Source organism: Lentinula edodes, assembly GCF_021015755.1.
Source record: "Lentinula edodes strain Le(Bin) 0899 ss11 chromosome Unknown C8R40scaffold_6, whole genome shotgun sequence".
Classification (NCBI taxonomy): domain Eukaryota; kingdom Fungi; phylum Basidiomycota; class Agaricomycetes; order Agaricales; family Omphalotaceae; genus Lentinula; species Lentinula edodes.
In genome coordinates, this window is record NW_025764312.1 from 261,283 (window position 1) to 274,392 (window position 13,110).

Sequence of the window (13,110 nt, forward strand, 5' to 3'; positions counted from 1 at the left end):
CTCCAAATTAGTAGAGGGGATACAGTTATAGCTGACTGACTGTTAACTGCAAGTAACTGAGATTTTAGAGCGTGCTACACTAAGCTACAATACAGTTCGCCGGTCTTCGGCACAATGCTGCTGCCGCCAGCAGCCGATAGACTCTGCCTGGGCTCTCTATTCATTGGGGGGGGGGGGGGGGGGTCGTGAGAATGTACCCGCGATCTGAATCTCACTCGCCTCTTGATGGTCATCATGCACGTCGCAAATAATTCATTTCGCATCCTATACATAACGAAACCACAAGTTTCCATTATTATCATTGTCAGTGGTTCTTTTCTTTCTTCCTACTCGTCTAGCTTCCTTTCTCATCCTCGTCAACTAATTTGCGCTGGTTTTGGCGCACAGAGTTAACAGGTACTGTAGCTATGATGTTGACTCAGGCTGGAAGCAATGTTGTGATGATTTTTTTGGGATTGGCTTTGAGATTCGGTGTGTAGAATTTGTACGAGGTATTGGATATTGAATACTTATAATTCCTACTTTCTCCAGGCTCTATCTGTGCCCTTCCTCAACAAGCTAGCGTTAGCCTTTTCGAATTCCTTCCCGCCGGCGAATCCAACACCGTGGTAGGGACAGAGTGGGCGCAACCTATCGGGACTGCTAGTGATGGCTCCGAAACCACGTTTATCTTGGAAAATGTTGTTACTGCCTCCGGACTCGTGTCTACCAGTGGCGCGATCATACTAACGACTGTCACTACGACGGCTATAGGTGAGCCAAGAGTCCTCTTTAATCTATCCTACACATTTTTTTTTTACTTTTCACAGAAACTGTCGTTGTCTCTGCCTCTGGATGGGTTCAATCCAATTTTCCCACCACCACTGCTGCCGGTTCAACGCAACTCGGCGGAGGTCTCGATTGCCATTTTACGGCCTCCGCCAGTGGCGAATGCGTCGAAGAGGAAGTTCTTGACGATGGATCCACCTCGACGCGAACGCTCAGTGGAGACGTGATCACTCAAATCTTTCCGATCTCTACTGGGACGTTGCCCAGTGGTGCGGGTGTGGTTGCAAGTACATCTGGGAATTCACAATCCACGATTACTGCAGTGTCTACAACAAGCTCCAGTGGTCAGACCACGACCTCCACTTCCTCCAGCTCGACCTCGGCTTCCTCCAATGCTTCATTATCTGACAAGGGACTTGGCGTTGGATTGCTCACAGTGGTAGTTAGTGGGATGATTTTTGGTGCTTCTTCAGTCGCGTTTCTTTGAAGAGTCATTACGATCTATACAGTATATGACGGACTTTTGCTTTGGTTTGTATGAACTTTCCTAAATTTATTACGTGTGGATTTACGCATATAACCGCGGACAGTTTGCAAATGCGTCATTTGATTCCTCATCGCTGTACTGTGCAGCCTGTGCTCATGATTTGATTGTCTTGATGAATACTCTTCATTGTCCCGATCCCGTGCGCGCACTACGTACACCCAAAAAGCAAACACGTCAATTAATTCGCAGAAAAAATCGACTGCTCCCGTCAAAAGCTATGTGATCTCTTCTCCTCCCCGGCCCCATACACCGCACTACGTCTATTCTAACAGGAACTCATGATGCAACTGAGGACTTGGTAAATCCCAATTTTTTTATTCATGCTAGCGAACTTCAGGGGTAAATGACTTTGCCACTATGATCCTTGATTTCATGCTTCTTCTCTTCCACCCATGCAGTACACGTCCCACCACATTTCTCTGGCCCGGTCATTGAGAACTCAATCCGCGACTTGGCATCAGCTTTCGGGGAGGGGATGTTCTCCCAATCCAATCTCCAGTGAGTCCCAAGTGCTAGCGAGGGGGCTGCGGCTTCAAGAAGCTCGCGGATGACATCTCGGACTGCAATTTGAGACGGAGATACAAATGGTGTGAGAGCCTCGCCTTCAGACACTGTCACAGCTACAGCAAGCATGAGACGTCGGGAGAGAGATCTTCTCGTTGGAGAGGGAGATGAGGTATCGGAAGGTTCGGATGCAGTACTGGTGCTGCTATCTCCCGAGCTGGGGGTCTGTCCTTTGAGTGCTGCGAGGGCATTGGAGAGTTTTTCCTTGATAGAACGACTCTCTTTGCCATCGGAGAAAGACCTCTTCCCTGGAGAGGATGACTGGGTAGGATCAGGTGAAGTACTACTACTGTCCACGGCGGTGGAACCCTGTCCTTTCAGAGCTTCGACGACATGAGTGAGTTTCTCCATGATAGAACGACCGTTTTCGTAACGAGACCTTGATCTCCTCTCCGGGGGTGTGGCGGACGAGGAAGTGTCCGGAGAAGAATCAGGCGAAGGATTACTGCTACTTCCCGAGCTGGGAGTATTACCCTTGAGTGCTTCGAGGGCGTTGTGGACTTTTTCCTTTATAGAACGCCGCTCTTCGCGAGAAGAAGTAGATGTCGCTGGAGGGGAAGAGGTATCCTGGGAAGGATCGGATGGAGTGACGGTGTTGCTGAGCCCCTGCCCCTTGAGCTCTTCAAGGGCACTGGAATTCTTGATGGTGCGTCGGTTCTCGTAATTGCGAGCTTGCAAGGTATTTGTGGAAGTAGTGTTCACGTCCGAGTAATTGTTGACCTAGATTGGAAGAATAGGCCATCAATATCAGTAAGTGAACCTCAAATGTTCCGGCTAGGAGATCTGACTCACTGGCGCTGCACAAACAGTAAGGATAAATCCCTGGAGAATGATATAAATAGCTGAAATACTGATGAGGCGCATAATGAAAACTGATTTGACGGAGTGTGGGAGTAGATGGTTGTGATAGATTCAAAGAGAAGGGCTTGTTCAATCTTTGACCAGCAAAGAGTGGGTATTATGTCGGAGGAACTTGACCTGCAGGTTGAAGAGTATCACTATGAATGAACCCTCTTTTATGCTCCTCTATTCCGAGTCCAGATCCATAGTACATAGAACAATTCTTCGTCCACCAGCGGTCTTCCCACATGCGGACATTATGAATAGCCGCCAGTTTGTGGGAGTTTGTATGCGAGAGTTAGAATACTTGAGAAAAATATGTGGTCTTGAATACGAATTGGCGGTTGTGTTGAAATCTAAGAATCAATTCCGGATTCGGATATCATCGCTCTTGCCATGTACAGAGACTGATATAAAAAGAGCGCCATAACGACAAAAGTTGACCATAGCCAATTGATAGGAACTTGATCCCTGGATCCGTCTCAGTCCATTGGATAAAGCTTATTAGAGCATACCTTCAAGTGACAAGTGTTCAAGCTTCCGGGCTAAATAGACCGATGCCATCGTTGCCGAGCCTGATGCCCGAATTACTCGTTGTAGCTGCGATAACGGATGCGTAAACATGCAAGGGAAACAGTACAGGTTGTATAGGGTAATATATCATAAGGGAAATTAAATCATCCGTTAAATATAGAAACAAGAACCAAAGCAAATCGAAAATAGAACGAGCGCAAACGGCACTAGAAGATAGAAGACGTCTGGGAAAAAAAATGAGTGAAGGTGGTCAAAGTCTATGCAGGTGAAGCCATGTATTTCCTGTGTTGATTATTCGTCAAGGGGTAGAAGGAATTAGAATGATGGTGGAGCGAATATGTGAAAAGTGAACGACACCAGAAAGCAAGAAATGATTCCAACCGATGCAGAGAAATCCAAGCGAACCTCGCCATAGAGAAGTTGAGTGTAAGACCGATGTATGAATGAACAGGAACGACATAAGGGCAAAGTAAAATGGAAAAATATACCATACAGCCAATGAGATTGAGATGAAGAATACCTTCATCAACTGAGACCAAGTGGAGGACCCTTCATGAGAAATTTTCGCGGAGCAAAATCAACGTTACAGACGATTCCTCTTGTTTGTAGCTTCTTCTTAACCCTCCAAAAGCACATGACCTATCCAGTGTCCAACCTTATTTCTCTAAACTAGCTCCAATACACGTATTCTGTGTCCGATAGAGAGTGATACACAAAAGTAGCATGACCACGTCCCCCAATGACCGGCGACGTCCTACCACAGCGTCCAAGCAGCACCCAATAGGCAGCTAAATAGCGCCGATCCTAAGCCGACTGCAATATAGCCCATATCAGAGATTAGCACTGGGGAGCCGTTCGCCAGCGCAAAGGTCGTAGCGAACAGCTGTGTCGGGTTGGGAGATCCGCTCACTGTGACCGTCGCGGCTGAAGGGTTTGTGGATGGTTGGGAAGCGTTGGCCGATGTTGATGAATCGAGGATCGTGAACCGGCTCGAGGTAGCGTACATTGTGCCAGGTGTCGAGTTAAGGAAAAGGAGGAAGTAGTCGTTTGCTGCGGGGACATCTTGTAGGTAAATGTTCAACGCTGAAGTATCGCCCTTTGCGCATGGTACTAGAGTCGAGATTCTTCAGTAGTATTTAGAGCAATAAGGACTGAAAACAGACCATCTCTTGCAACAAAGATCAGACCGTCGTCAGTGAGACGAGCAAGCTCAACGTCAAAAGCGTCGATTCCATCTTCAAGCCCTTTTGTCCACGAAATTAAATTTGAAGCGCCATTTGACCACTGCGACGAGGAATCCGGCTCATTTATGATAAAGTATGCTAAGATGGGAGAATTCGTTAGCTCTTGCACGATTTATGAATCGCCAGATACACACATGATACTTGTGAGAAGATGCAGACAAGGACCAAGCTAATAAGAGCTCTTCCACGGGATGAAATCCTTTTCGGCAGTAACATGGCGGTTTTAGCTACGAAGAAAAGTGAACTGAAGAGTGCGGGGAAGACGGTAGTGTGCGTTTCTTTGTGCGAATCTGCGTATTAGAAGAGAAAGAGGAAGCGAAGGAGAGTTTAAATGGACTCGAGTTGGTTCGACAAACGACAGCGGGCGAGACAGATGGTGGTCGCAAAAGGAATGGCAAATGGTCAACGTCGAAGAAGCGAGGGTCTCGGCGCCGGCACTGCAACTTTTGGATTGATTACCAATCAACGGCGATTCGATCTTCAGCTTCATCCTCAAGCTCAAGGCCCAAGGCCTCAAGCTCCGCTCAAGCCTGGTATTCGATTCCGACGTAGTACATATTCCTACAAGAAACTTGTTAAAAATCTTTGTTTTTATAACTCATCCAATAAGTACGACGGAAATACATTCGTGCTAATGGTATATAATGCAGACATGAAAGGGATGCAGGAGGATGAAGTACAGAGGGGTGGTAAGTCCAGGTGTCAATGGCTGAAACGACCTATTGCCGCTTCGACGACCTAACGCCGTTCCCAAGACAGTGAAAAAATATAATCCACACTTGACCATGAAAGAATCAAAATTTATCGTTATCTCAGTGAAGCTTTCAAAGCTTTGTCTGGTAAGCCCACAGAATTACCAACAGTCGAACCAGGGATATTGGAGGTAGGAGTGGCATCACTTCCGCTAGTTTTGGCCGTTTGAATGCTGACAAGGACTTCTTTGCAGTATTTGAGTTTGTCAACAAGCTTCTGGTTGAACTTAACGGTATCCGGGTTGGCAGTTGAGGTCGACGAAGCCGCACGCAAAGCGTTGTGCATGATATCCGAAAGAAGCCAACGAGTGAGTACACTGTTCTTGTCAATGTGAGTCACGACGAGGCCGGAGGAGGAGAGAATGATTTTAGAGTGATCATAGAAATTGAACTGGAAAAGTATGAGAAGAAATCGTCTGCAGTAATTGATATTATAAAGCGTACCTGAAGAACGTCGTGACTCAATTTGAAGACGATGACTTGCTTCATTCGAAGATAGTTTTGCACCCATATCATTCCCTTGGTTTTTTCGGTGTCTTCGAAAGTATAGTCATATTCGCCGTAGAGACGGTCCATTATATATCGTTCGAAGTGCTTTAGCAGGTACACCTTCGTTTGCAATTCCTCAGGGTACTCTTCGACGGTGAAGGATTTCCTAACAAATACAGTCCCATTTCGCCGCGATGAGATCACATCAAAGTGGCTTGACATCATTTCTGTCAGGATAATTCCACGAAAACGACAAGTTGAACTCACTGCTTGTCCGCACTCAAGACAATGCTGGAGCTATCGTTGAAGTGAACTCCGACACTTCCGTCGGTGAGGGCATATCCCATTCCATATTTGTTGCAATAGTCCACCCAAGACACAATAAACACCTTCTCTTCAGGTAGGGGAATACGTGGATCTTCACGGGGGTCCCGAAAGACTTGACCCACCGCTTTGGACTCGAATGCAAGGGTGAGCACATGAGCCGCTGCATCAAACCCAGCTAATTGGGCTTTGAGCTCTGGGATGGGAGCAGAAGGAACTATTCACGAACGATACTGTCAGTCAAAGACTTCCAAATTCAATCACATCGTGACATCTGACCTGGGAAACGGTTCTCTTTAACTTCTCTAACGCTTGATCTTTTGATTTCCTTTCTTTCTGGTTGAGGATCTTCGTAACGATCTTGAGCACCTGCTTCATATCTTTCTTCCTCTCTCACTGGAGCCATCTGTGCGACAATTCTAGCCTTCTGCGCTTCTAGCTCTTTCGTCTGATTCTTTCTCTTTCTCCCCAGCTCGTCATTCCTATCGTCCTCTTCCGCAATATGTTCCAGGCCACGATTTACCGTGTGCGCAGCAACGGGACGGGATGAGCCCGTTGCGGAACTTTGTCTTAAAGGCGAAGGATTGGGTGGATTTGAGGTCGACACGGCTTGTAATTTCCTGAACAATGGGGACTCCTTTGTTACACCATTGCCTGGCGCACCTGGAGGACCCGTACTTCTGAGCAAAGGGCGCTTAGCTGAGCTCAGTAGCGCAGAGATCGGAGAGCCTGGTTGGACGGCTTTTTGGAACTCTTTTTCTTGTTGAGCTATAGCAGCAGTGACGCTTCGTGTAGGAGCATCGGAGGCTGCGCTAGAAATAGCTAAATCTTCAGAAACATAGGGAACCGCAATGCTAGTGATCTGGTCCGGGTCGAGGAGTGCCGCGCGTCGCACACGACGAAAGTTCGCTTCGCTGGCACTCCTAGTTATAGCTCGGAAATCTGGCACAACGTCATGGGCGGAGGTAGGGATGTGAGGTGGAAATGCTCCTTTGGTGAAGAAATCGTCGTGAACTACGTCTAGAAGAGCAGGCCGCTCTTGTGGCTTGGGAGCAAGAATTGATTGAATAAGTTGCTGAGACGCTTGAGAAATAGGCCGTTCAGTTGGAAATTCATATGCGTTGTCACGTATACGTCTGTCAAACAAAGATAGTCAATCGTTGGAATATTCCGAAATGGCAGAGAAACACTACTTGTATATAGCTTTCACATCTTTCGTCTGAAAAGGTGGTCTACCAATGACTAGTGTGTAAAGGATCACACCGATAGACCAAGTATCCACCTCAAAACTATGCCCGTTCGCAGTGTCGAAGAGGACTTCAGGAGCGATATAGTTGGGCGTCCCACAAATGGTCTTCTTCCTTTCTCCAGGATTTTCAATCAAAGCTGCAAGTCCGAAGTCACCGACTTTGATGTTCATCTTCCCATCAAGGAATATGTTCCCCAACTTAAGGTCGCGGTGAATAACCTGATGTATATGCATGTAGTGACAAGCACCGATTATTTGCACCAGAAAAAAGCGAGTTTCGGCTTCGCTTAGTCGTCGACGGCGACGCAACATATCCATAAGGGAGCCGCTCGTACACAGTTCAAGAATCATGTAGACGTTGTCATCGCCTTCGAAACACTCTTGGAAGGCGACAATATTGGGATGACTGAGTGATTTGTGAATCCTAATCTCAGCATACAGCTATGAAGGGAGTGTCAAGCAGAAACATTCGGGTTAAACTCGGTAGACATACCTTCGTCTTCGTTTTCTTTGTTGTCAACGAGGACCTCGTTACCACCTTGCATGCTACTCTGGTTCCTCTGAAGTCTTCAGCTTCATAGACACGAGCAAAGCCTCCCTAGAGAAAGAATAAACTCGTCTTCACCCTGCATCAATAGGAACAAACCATACCTCGCCCAAGAACCCAACTCGGTGGAATTGAAAATAGCCATGATTATCTCTAATGATACTCGGAGGTGAGGGCGGGGTTGCCTTTGTATTTTGTCGTTGAAGAGGTGGCGAAGTAGGTTGTTTCGGTTTTGCATGAACTTTCTGAGGCGTTGTTGCTGTGGGTGGCAACTGCTGATTGGCAGCGTTTGCAAGAGGAAAACGTTTAGCTGGAACCCTGGAAGGTTTATATGTTTGTATTGGATAGATCTGTGCAGACATTAGAGAGCGCTAGTGTTTCAAAGGCCTAACGCCTTGATCTTGTCGAGCGGAAAGGGAATAAAGGTCGAACAACGCAGGAACAACGTCAACCCAGAATTCAACTTCAGTGGTCAATGATCCACGTGGTAGTCGTGAGGCAGACAATCATGTGATCGCGATCTCCACCTCTGTGTTTCCAAGTTCCAACTGTTTCCAAGCTCGTTCTTCAGCGTTCTTCGATCTTATGGAGCGTCTTTGACTGAAATCCGCTCCAATGACATTGAATGCCACTTCGCTCAAGTGTCCGGTCCACATTCTGTTCCTGTTGATGCTTCTAGCTGGATTTGTCATGTCTGACTCTTGTTTGGATTGATGTTGGACCTTGGTTTGTTACAGTTTGTTACCAGAAGAGTGGAGTAACAACATGATTGAAGCAACCTCAGCAAGTTGTGGAGGGAAAGGTGCGCAGTACCAGTACGAGTCAAGTTGCCGTCGAATCCTTTCTGACCTAGTCTCATGATCACCCTTTTAGGCTAGCCAATCTATGTATACCATTTCGTCGCACTGCACCAACTTCATTCTGTACAAGTATTTTCTCACCCGAGTCTCTTCTTCGTTTATAAGCAAACGACATAGAGTAACATGAGTAATGGAGTCCTGAAATTTGCCATTTTGCAAAGCCTGACAATGATATATCAAGTACAATTCAACATGTATGCAGATTTTTGCAGAGGTATAGTGTATGCTCTTTCAGATTTTGGCTTATGTTCAACACAAAAGGCGATGGAGCAATTCGAGAGACGACGATGAAGTTCCATTTACGAGATTTTTCACTTGAACCTTATCAACTGCAATCGACTGCAGCTTGAATCCAAATCTGTAACAGCTCAGCGAATAGGAGTATAATCTTAATAGATTCTTGTCGCTCGCGGCCTTGTGGCTTAATTTTCGCCCAGATCGGACCCCCTGCCTTATCAAGAACGCCCACAAAACACAGGACGGGATATCAACACGGCTTTGCCATTCCCGATGCGTCTGGTAAAAATATAAGCTCACTAACAGACACGCACAATATTTAGTCGCCAAGTCGCGATTGTATCGGATATACCCCTTGCGCTAGATCGAGAAAGTGGGTGGCATCTATCTGGAAGCACGACCACGTGCATTCCTACCAATGACGCGCAGACGCGTCGCATCGTCATAGGTCTCACTATAGATATATATATACTGTAGCTACGATACTGTTACTTGACTTGGTACCACCACCATCTCTCGCTACATACTCACATATCCCTGATCCCTCCAATCGAGAACTCCTGCCTGTTTGCTCGTCGTTCCGTGAGTTTTTCTCTTTAGTGTTGCTTGTCAGTGACCCTGGCAAGCTTCCACTTTTTTTTAAACATCGCTTTGGTCCTCGAGTCTTAAAAGACACCAAAATTTTTTCGCCACCTCCCATATATTTCTCCCGCTCTTGCCTTTTTTTTTCTTCGACCTCGCTCTTCACCATTATCCATTTACCTCGTCATTATCAACTTCTTGTTGACCTACATATACCCTGTCCCACCTAACATTCCTCGCCTTTACCGAGTTGTTTGGAAACACGCATATATCCTGCTTAATCGGTTCTGTTCCCGGTTGTTGTCTATTTTGACACACCCTACCTGTCACCTTGTCACCTTGTCACCTGTACCTGTCCCATACCCGTCTAACTGAAGCTGACGTGTCACCATGTCCCTCCAGTTCACTGTGGCTTCAAACAACACACCCCAGATTCTTACTCGTTATCGCAGCGCCCTGCTCGCAGACGCTACTCGAACACTCTCAGAACTTCCGTTCTTTGATTCTGATTTGTCGCTCAGTCGCGAACTCGATATCAACCACGGTTTCTACCAAGTTCCAATTCCTGCATATCAACCCTTGTCTCCAGTCTCATCCGATTCCGACTCTGACTCTGACTCCGAATATTATTTGTCTCTCGCTACAACCCATATCGCAATGCCTGCAGTATTCTCCTCCGCACTTGACGAAACTGTCACTTATGCCAAATGGAATAAATCTGGCAATGGGATGCCTGGTAACATGTCCTGTGGAAAGATCACCGTTGAGACTCTCGAAGCCGCTAAACGAGACCTGCGAATCTTTCTCACCAACAACCGTAAGCTCGCCCCGAGCGACTACACTCTTCGCTGCCTGAACGTATGGGAAGACCCGAGAGTTTCCAACTGGATTGACCAAAATCGCGAGGATTTCACGAAACTATCCTTCGACGAATTCTTTGTTGTCGTCCGTAATCGCGTTCTCGATCCTGACTGGCAAGACTCCACGTTCCGTAAGATGCGTGCTGTCAGGATGCCTGACGACTTACAGACTTCCATCTCGGACCTTGCTGTACAACTGATGGTTCTCAACAACCTTCTACAAGGTACTCCTCGTTTCCAATCAGAGGAGAACTTGCAAATGATGCTAATCGACGCGGCTGACACCGGACTGCGTGAAGCTTACAACAAAGAAGTTGACGACCATGCTGGTAACCCGCTACATGGAATTCATTCCAAGGACTTCCACACGTTCACACGTGCTTTCCAAGTTCTTGACCACGGTCGTCATCGCCAACTGGTTATTGCTCGACAAATGGCAGAGCACATGATTCGCTCCCGCCCCAACTCTCGTGCTACCACTCCTCTTGCACCTTCCGCTGCTGCGAACACTCAGAATCGTCGTACCACTAATGGAAACACTGGACAAAACGGTCGTTTGCCTCCCCTCACTACAAATGAAAGGCGACTACTGAGCGAAAACGATGGCTGCTTCAAATGCAGATCCTTCTTTGTCAAATGTCGTACCTCTAGCTCTGAACATGAATTCCCTTTGCCTAATGGGAATGGATACAAGGAACTCAACGCGTCCGACGTCGATACTGCTCGCAAGTTGCGAGGCACCGTGGAAACCAACAAGAAAGCGCGAACCGGGCCCATCGCTGCCATTGGTGTGGCTGATGATGGCGACGACGGTGTTGTTGCCTCCATCATGCCTAGCGCAGTACTGGGTGATGGCACTGACTCCGAAGAGGAGGTAAGTGGCCCTTTCCGCGTTTCACACCTTCGATGGAAGTGCCATGTGGCTGGTCCTAAATCTCCGTTCCCCATTATCGTTAACTCGCTAATTGACAATGGTGCTCACTTGGCTTTAATTCACCCAGATTTAGTTTGCCGACTGGGATTATCACGTCGCATACTAAAGAAGCCTGAAACTGTATGTGCGGCATTTCAATCTGGCTCTAACCAATCCATTGCACCTCTGACTGAATATGTTCAGCTCAAAGTCAGCTCCGTCGACGGTTCTTTTACCTCCCGCAATGTTCCTTTCATCATCGCTCCAAACTTGTGTACTCAGCTTCTTCTCGGTCTTCCCTGGTTAACCCATAACAATATTGTAATAGACTACGCATCACGTTCCTGTACCCATAAGCCCTCGGGCTTTGATTTGTTGAATAATACACCTGTGTCCCATAAATTTGCATTCAAAACGAAGTCCGTCGAGAAAATTCGCGATTCGTTGGTGAAATTAGGGAATCGAGCAAAGGAACACCGTCGGAAGTTGCTCGTTGAACTTAAGGAAAAATGTGCATCCATTCGTCCTAGGTGTCCACCCTCCTCTGTCTCGTCTACTCCCACATCTTCTGAAGTAATTGCTTCTATCCGCTCCCGGATCGAACATCTGGCTACCCTGGAAACCCTGAAAGGACACGAATCGCGTCTGAGAGAAAAGTACCACGCAATCTTCGAACCTATTCCTCACGTCGACGATTTACCCGCTTCAGTGACTGCGAAAATCCAGCTGGTTGACGCATCCAAATCAATAAGCTCGCGTTCTTACCGCTGCCCTCGGAAATTTCGCGCTGCTTGGCAGACACTCATTCAAAAACACCTCGATAGCGGGAAAATACGTCCATCTGACTCTCCCTACGCCTCTCCTTCCTTCGTAATACCAAAATCAGACCCTAATGCACTACCGCGCTGGGTGGCTGACTACCGCCAACTAAATGACAACACCGTAACGGATGCTCATCCCCTGCCTCGCATTGACGACATCCTCGCCGATTGTGCCAAGGGCCAAATCTGGGGTAAGATTGACATGACGGACTCTTTCTTCCAGACCAGGATGGACGAAGACAGCATAAAACTTACAGCCATCACTACGCCATTTGGACTATACGAATGGACTGTCATGCCTCAAGGGCTGAAGAACTCACCTGCCATTCACCAACGTCGTGTTACATCTGCCTTACGCCATCTTATTGGAAAAATTTGCTATGTCTACGTCGACGACATCATTATTTGGTCTAAGTCGGTTGAAGAACACATTATCAACGTCGAAAAGGTTCTCCTTGCCCTGCGTTCGGCGCGTCTGTATTGCAACCCAAATAAATGTGATTTATTCACTTTCAACGTGCACTTCCTCGGTCATTCCATCTCCAAGGACGGAATTTCACCTGACGACAAGAAAGTGGACCGAATTATGGACTGGCCCACACCTAGGACTGTAAAGGAACTGCGAGCCTTTCTTGGCTTAGTACGCTATGTGGCCGCATTTCTACCTCGATTAGCCGAACTTACTGAAATCTTAACCCGCTTAACTGCTAATGATATAGACAAGGACAACCTCCCCTGGGAAGCACGTCATGACCGAGCATTCGAAGCTATTAAGGTCCTTGTTGCAAGCTGCGAATGCCTGACAGTCATCGATCTCGATCTTCTCGACACGCATAAGATCTTTGTCACCACCGATGCCAGTGACAAATGCTCGGGCGCTGTCCTGAGCTTCGGCACCTCATGGGAATCCGCGCGACCAGTCAGTTTTGATTCTTCTACCTTCAAAGGTGCCGAACTCAACTACCCTGTCCACGAGAAA

The 13,110-nt window shown here is 47.2% G+C and overlaps 4 protein-coding genes across 4 annotated transcripts; 1 reads left to right on the forward strand and 3 right to left on the reverse strand.

The window, feature by feature from the left end:
* Positions 1-407: 407 nt before the first annotated feature.
* Positions 408-1,255, forward strand: C8R40DRAFT_1066930 (uncharacterized protein; the record flags this gene model as incomplete). Its single annotated transcript, XM_046225838.1, has 3 exons — positions 408-471; positions 532-753; positions 810-1,255. The coding sequence occupies 3 exons, from the start codon at positions 408-410 to the stop codon at positions 1,253-1,255; spliced, it is 732 nt and encodes a 243-aa protein (XP_046089572.1).
* Positions 1,256-1,648: 393 nt separating this feature from the next.
* Positions 1,649-2,743, reverse strand: C8R40DRAFT_1167215 (uncharacterized protein; the record flags this gene model as incomplete). Its single annotated transcript, XM_046230974.1, has 2 exons — positions 1,649-2,599; positions 2,672-2,743. The coding sequence occupies 2 exons, from the start codon at positions 2,741-2,743 to the stop codon at positions 1,649-1,651; spliced, it is 1,023 nt and encodes a 340-aa protein (XP_046089573.1).
* Positions 2,744-4,007: 1,264 nt separating this feature from the next.
* C8R40DRAFT_1167216 (uncharacterized protein) lies at positions 4,008-4,713 on the reverse strand (the record flags this gene model as incomplete). The annotated part of the gene is made up of 3 exons (XM_046230975.1): positions 4,008-4,363; positions 4,417-4,575; positions 4,632-4,713. 3 exons carry the CDS (start codon positions 4,711-4,713, stop codon positions 4,008-4,010), a joined length of 597 nt encoding a protein of 198 aa, XP_046089574.1.
* A 591-nt stretch (positions 4,714-5,304) lies between these two features.
* On the reverse strand, positions 5,305-8,220 carry C8R40DRAFT_1167217 (kinase-like domain-containing protein; the record flags this gene model as incomplete). The annotated part of the gene is made up of 7 exons (XM_046230976.1): positions 5,305-5,640; positions 5,694-5,952; positions 6,006-6,279; positions 6,342-7,198; positions 7,256-7,752; positions 7,805-7,909; positions 7,963-8,220. 7 exons carry the CDS (start codon positions 8,218-8,220, stop codon positions 5,305-5,307), a joined length of 2,586 nt encoding a protein of 861 aa, XP_046089575.1.
* Positions 8,221-13,110: the final 4,890 nt, after the last annotated feature.